Raw genomic sequence first — 5,259 nt, 5'->3', positions numbered from 1 at the left:
AACTGAACTCAGGCCCTTGTTTTTGTTTTTTGTGGAACCGGGGATTGAACTCGGGCCCCTGCACTTGCCAGGGAAGCACTTATTCCACTGAGCCATCTTCCCAGTCCCAAACTCAGGCCCTTGTGCTTGCCAGGCAAGCATTTATTCTACTGAGCTATCTCCCCAGCCCCTTCATTTGAATTCTAAAGACTAGTATAGATAGCCTGCTACAACATGGAAGCCATGTTGAAAAAAGAATTTTTTTTTTTTTTTTTTTGTGCAGGTTTATATGCAACATGTAAAACTTTAGGAGAATCTGAGCTCCAAATTCCCTCAAATATCTCAACTCAGCCAACAGCACTACCACATAAGGCTACTAAGAAAGTTTCCTTTTTTCTTAACTAGTGAAAAGCTAATAAGATATTCCTGGTATTAACAGCCTCAGAATTTCATAGTTCATACCGAGTGAGCACTGATAGCTCCAAAGAGATGAATACTGAATCTATTACTAAAGTGAATGCCTCTGGCCATTAAGGAAGCTGTGCCTTTTTATAAATTTCACTTGTTTTTATAAAAAGTTCTATAAACGCCAGCAAGACAGCTCAGCTGACTAAGTACCTGCTTAGGCAAGCGCAAGGACAGGGGTTTGATCCTCAGCACCACATGGCACACACGCCCTGCCCCTGGCACACTGAGCAACAGAGACAGGGTGTGGTGGCATACACCTATACCGCCTGTAATCCCAGTGCTGGGGAGGCTGAAAACAGGATCACTACAAGTCCAAGGGCATAGCGAGACCTTTCACCAAATACATAAAAATAGTAAAAAAATAAAATAAAGTTTTATATATTCTTTAATTTTTTTTTTTTTTTTTGGTTTTGTTTTTTTGTTTTTTGGTGGAACCGAGGATTGAACTCAGACCCTTGCACTTGCCAGGGAAGTGCTTATTCCACTGAGCCATCTCCCAGGCCCCATATTTTTTAATTTTAATAGAATTAGAAACAGCCTACAGCAGGCGATATAGCTCAGCTATCTAAAGTGCCTGCTTAGGCAAGCACCAGGACCACAGTTAGATCCCCAGCACCATGTGCCCCACCAGCCCCGCCCCCAGGGCAGGCTGAGCCAGCCACAAAACAAGACAAAAAAAAAAAAAAAAAAAAAGAGAGAGAGAGAGAGAGAAAGCCTAAAAAACAATCATGTTGTAATAAACACAGATAACAAGTATCAGAATAATTCTGCAAATAGGCCTCAAGGTGCTTTAACTTAATTTGCTCAAAAATCATCATTAATCATACCAAAAAAAAATCATCATTAATCAAAGAAAATCATTAACACATTAAGATGCCTCTAAATTTTAAATATTCTTTTTTTTTTTTTTTTTTTTTTTGGCAGAACCAGGGATTGAACTCAGGCCCCTGTGCTTTCCAGGCAAGTGCTTATTCCACTGAGCCCTCTCCCCAGCCCCTAAATTTTAAATATTCTTGTTAAAGACACAATGTTATCTATTCATTTTCTCATTAAGAATAGAAACAATCCACAAGTATATGCTTTAAAAATAAAAAAAAAAGCTTACACTTTTCAGTATCTCGCCATTTAAAAATAAAGTTTTCCTTTTTGTCACTGGTTTATTTCTCTAAGGGAAAAAACTTCAAAAATTCCAAATAAAAAGCTGGGGATGTAACTTAGCAGATGCAGTGCCTACCTTGGCAAGCATGAAGCCCTGAGTTCAATTCCCGGTACCAAAAAAAAAAAAAAGAATTCCAAACATGAGGTAATGAAGTATATTATATTTGTATTTGCTATATTTGATGTGCCAATTAGTTTTATTTTGATCTATATTTTAATACATTTATTCCCCAAATAAAATATGGTATACCATCTCTTAAAAATCCATCTGTTGATAAATTGATACACTATTCTTTTTAATTTTAAAACTCCGTCACTTACCAGTCCAATTATTTAAGTACAGGATGACCAAAAATTACATACATTTTGTTAATTTTTATAATACAACAGGCAATATGTACATGACAATTTTATCCAATTTAGTGAATTGGTTGAAATAACACCTGCCAGGGGCCCTGGCCCTAGCTCAGGCCTTTAAGTGGCTGCTTCCACAAAGCTGTCAGCCTCAGGTTGCTGGAGTTCAAACCTTACAACTCTCCCGCTGGCCAAAAATGCCCTGAAGGTATTCGAGGAACCAAAAAAAAAAAAAACAAAAACAAAAACAAAAACAAAAACAAAAACACCTGCCTAAGCAATGCTCAGGATAGTACATAAACATGCTGTCCAAGTTATGCTTAGGATAAACTGTTAAGTAGTTAAAATTAACCTATCATTCTCTTTAATAAGTGCTCAATATATGTACTATCTTACAATATTAACATTTGGGCTTTGTCAATACGTAATAGAAACTGAGCTTGCTTTAATTCTATGAATTCGGGGCTGGGGAGATGGCTCAGCGGAATAAGCGCTTCCCTGGCAAGCGCAGGGGCCTGAGTTCAATCCCTGTCTCCGCAAAAAAAAAAAAAAAAAATTCCCAACCCTAATTCTAAAAATACCAATCTACAAAAATATGTACACATGGATGTACACTGCAGTAGTCAAATAGCATATATTCATATTTCATATATGAAATACTAAAAATCAGCATGGCATGGTGACACATGGCTGAAATCCCAGCTACCTGGGCAGCTGAGTTACAAGAAACTCAAGTTCAAGGCCAATCCAAGCAATGTAAGTAGACTGTCTCAAAACTTTTTTTAAAAAGGACTCAGGATATAGTTCAGTGTCCCAATGCTCAATTCCCGGGGGGCGGGGTTGGGAAGAGAAACAAACTAATCAATCAACATGAAACTAAACTAATTTCAAGAAATTACAGTGCATTAAGAACTACCATGGGAACAGCTAAGTATGATACTGCATGCCCATAAATCCTGGGGTTTAGGAGGCTGTAGCAGGAGGATCATCGTTGAGTTATAGGCTAGCAGAGAATGCAGAGTGAGATCCACACCAGACTGAATTAGATAGCAAGACTTTGTTTCAAAGAAAAACAAAAAAATGAACCAAAAATACCCCCTAAAGTAGCTGACTGCAGTGGCATGCCTAAAATCCCAATTACTCAGAAGGATCACAACTTTTGAGGGCAGCCTAGGTGACTTAGCAAGACTGTGTCAAAATAGAGACCTAGATTATATAGCTCAGTGTGTCAGAGTGCCCGAGTTTGATTCACATTGCTGAAGAAAAGAGGGAGAGAAAAAGGGGAGGGAGGTTAAGGGTTAAAAAAAAAAAAAATTAATTTTATGTAACTATATTAGACCTGTATGTACTCAGTAAGATAATCATGATATAACTGTCAGGATAAAAACAAAGTTACAGAATAAATGTATACTTTATTTTTTTAAACAGAAGACATGTTGAATTGTAGTGGCATTACAATTTAAACACAAGGAATCCCCCCTCCCTCAACAGGGTCTTGCTACTTGCTATGTAGTTCATGATGGCCTTGAGCTCACTATGTAGTCGACTGTCCTTGATCTTGTATTGTGGTGATCCTCCTGCCTCTGCTTCCTGAGTTCTGGGATTATTAAATTAAAAAATAAAGTAAGCTATTCACAACTCCTTTATTAAACCCCAAATTAAGAATAGGCTTGCTCTAAATCTTTCTAGGGCAATGACCATAGGCCCTTCACTCACTTAATCAATAGTCTCAATCACCAGCTAAGCTGGGGAGGGTAACAAAAGAGACACTCGAAATACAGCAAAAAAATAAAGAGAAACTAACAGAAGATCAGAGAAGAGGTGGGGAAAAGGTAAAAGAAGAGGAGAGGCAAAGTAACAGTGCATTAAAGCTACATCTATTAAACAAAATATTATTCTGGAAATATTATCAAACTTACACTGTAAGTGGCTGCTTCCATTTGGGGCTATTCGTATTATTGCATTTTTCTGTCTTCTTTGACTGTCCATCCACTGTCACTTCCACGTAAGGACTTGGTCCAAACCAATTCTTTTTATTTTCTTTAAGTTTTGCTGAGATGACTATGTAAAATAAAAATACACACATTAGGGGCTGGGAAGATGGCTCAGTAGAATAAGCGCTTCCCTGGCAAGCACAAGGGCCTGAGTTCAAAACCCCAGTTCCACAAAAAAAAATAAAAATAAAAAAAAATAAAATAGACACATTCCAGTATTTGAGATGTTAAGTCCTTGAATCAATTTAATTTCCAAATGTTTCAAAAGATTTTTGCTGAAAAGCAAGTATGCTAGTATGTTTCCTAATCTTTTTTATGACTTCTATTTACTAGGTTGGGACAAAATATAAACATAGAGCTTCCTTAAACCATACACAAAAATCAAAAGATTCCCACTGTTGGCGTCAACAGACCAGAACTCAGGTATGTTAAAAAAGTACATAGACAACCAATACTGTCATGTGTCAGACAGTGTTCCAAATTCTGTGAACAGATCAGTAACAGTATATAAATGGCACTAGCCTTCAAGATCACATTCTGGTTAGAGACCAGTCCTTGTGATGAAAGCAGGCTACTGCGACAAAATATGACTTGTTAATGAAGAAGTCTCTGAGGAAGAACTTTTCTTCCCCTCCTCACCTCTAAAGTGACACTGTTCTGGTTCTCTCTCTCTTTTTTTTTTTTTTTTTTAAGTTGAAGTGCTGAAACTTGTTCACTGAAACATTTTTTTTTAATTATTTATTTATTACATTTATTTATTGTGTGTGTGTGTGGCCAGCTCAGCCCACCAGGGGGCGCAGTTGGCTGACATATCGAACCGCGGTCCCTGTGCTTTGACAAGCTTGTTTCAAGTAGGTGCTTTAGACCACTGAGCCATCTCTCCAGCCCCTCTGGTTCTCTTAAAGGATAATTATCTTAGATTTAGTCTATTTTACTCAACATGACATTTTTGGGCAATAGTCACTTGTAATTTTTTTTTCTGTACAAGCTCTATTCTTTTTTTATTAGTGGATATTAGTAATTTACAAAATGAGATTTGTTTGGGTGTACTGGCTCATGCATATATTTTTTTATTATTTTCATCTCCATTATCACTCTCCCCCCACTCATCTTCAACAATCTACATTGTAGTTTCCTATCACTTTTTAAAAAATTGCTGGTTTGGGGCTGGTGAGATGGCTCAGTGGTCTAAAGCACCTACCTAGAACAAGCTAAGCAAAGCACAGGGACCGCGGTTCAATCCCCCAGCACCACATGCCAGCCCGCCCCACCCCCTGGTGGGCTGAGCTGGCCACACACACACACA

At 37.8% G+C, this 5,259-nt stretch overlaps 1 protein-coding gene across 1 annotated transcript in view; it reads right to left on the bottom strand.

The window, feature by feature from the left end:
* Itch (itchy E3 ubiquitin protein ligase) overlaps nt 1–5,259 on the bottom strand; it is a 134,887-nt gene that overhangs the window by 89,696 nt on the left and 39,932 nt on the right. The window contains exon 4 of the mRNA XM_012514656.2: nt 3,879–4,020. Within this exon, the coding sequence (XP_012370110.1) occupies nt 3,879–4,020 (142 nt within the window). The remainder of the gene's footprint in view (nt 1–3,878; nt 4,021–5,259) is intronic.

This window comes from Octodon degus, unplaced genomic scaffold, assembly GCF_000260255.1.
Source record: "Octodon degus isolate 3935 unplaced genomic scaffold, OctDeg1.0 scaffold00037, whole genome shotgun sequence".
Taxonomy (NCBI): Eukaryota; Metazoa; Chordata; class Mammalia; order Rodentia; family Octodontidae; genus Octodon; species Octodon degus.
This window is presented reverse-complemented; position numbering and strand designations above follow the sequence as displayed.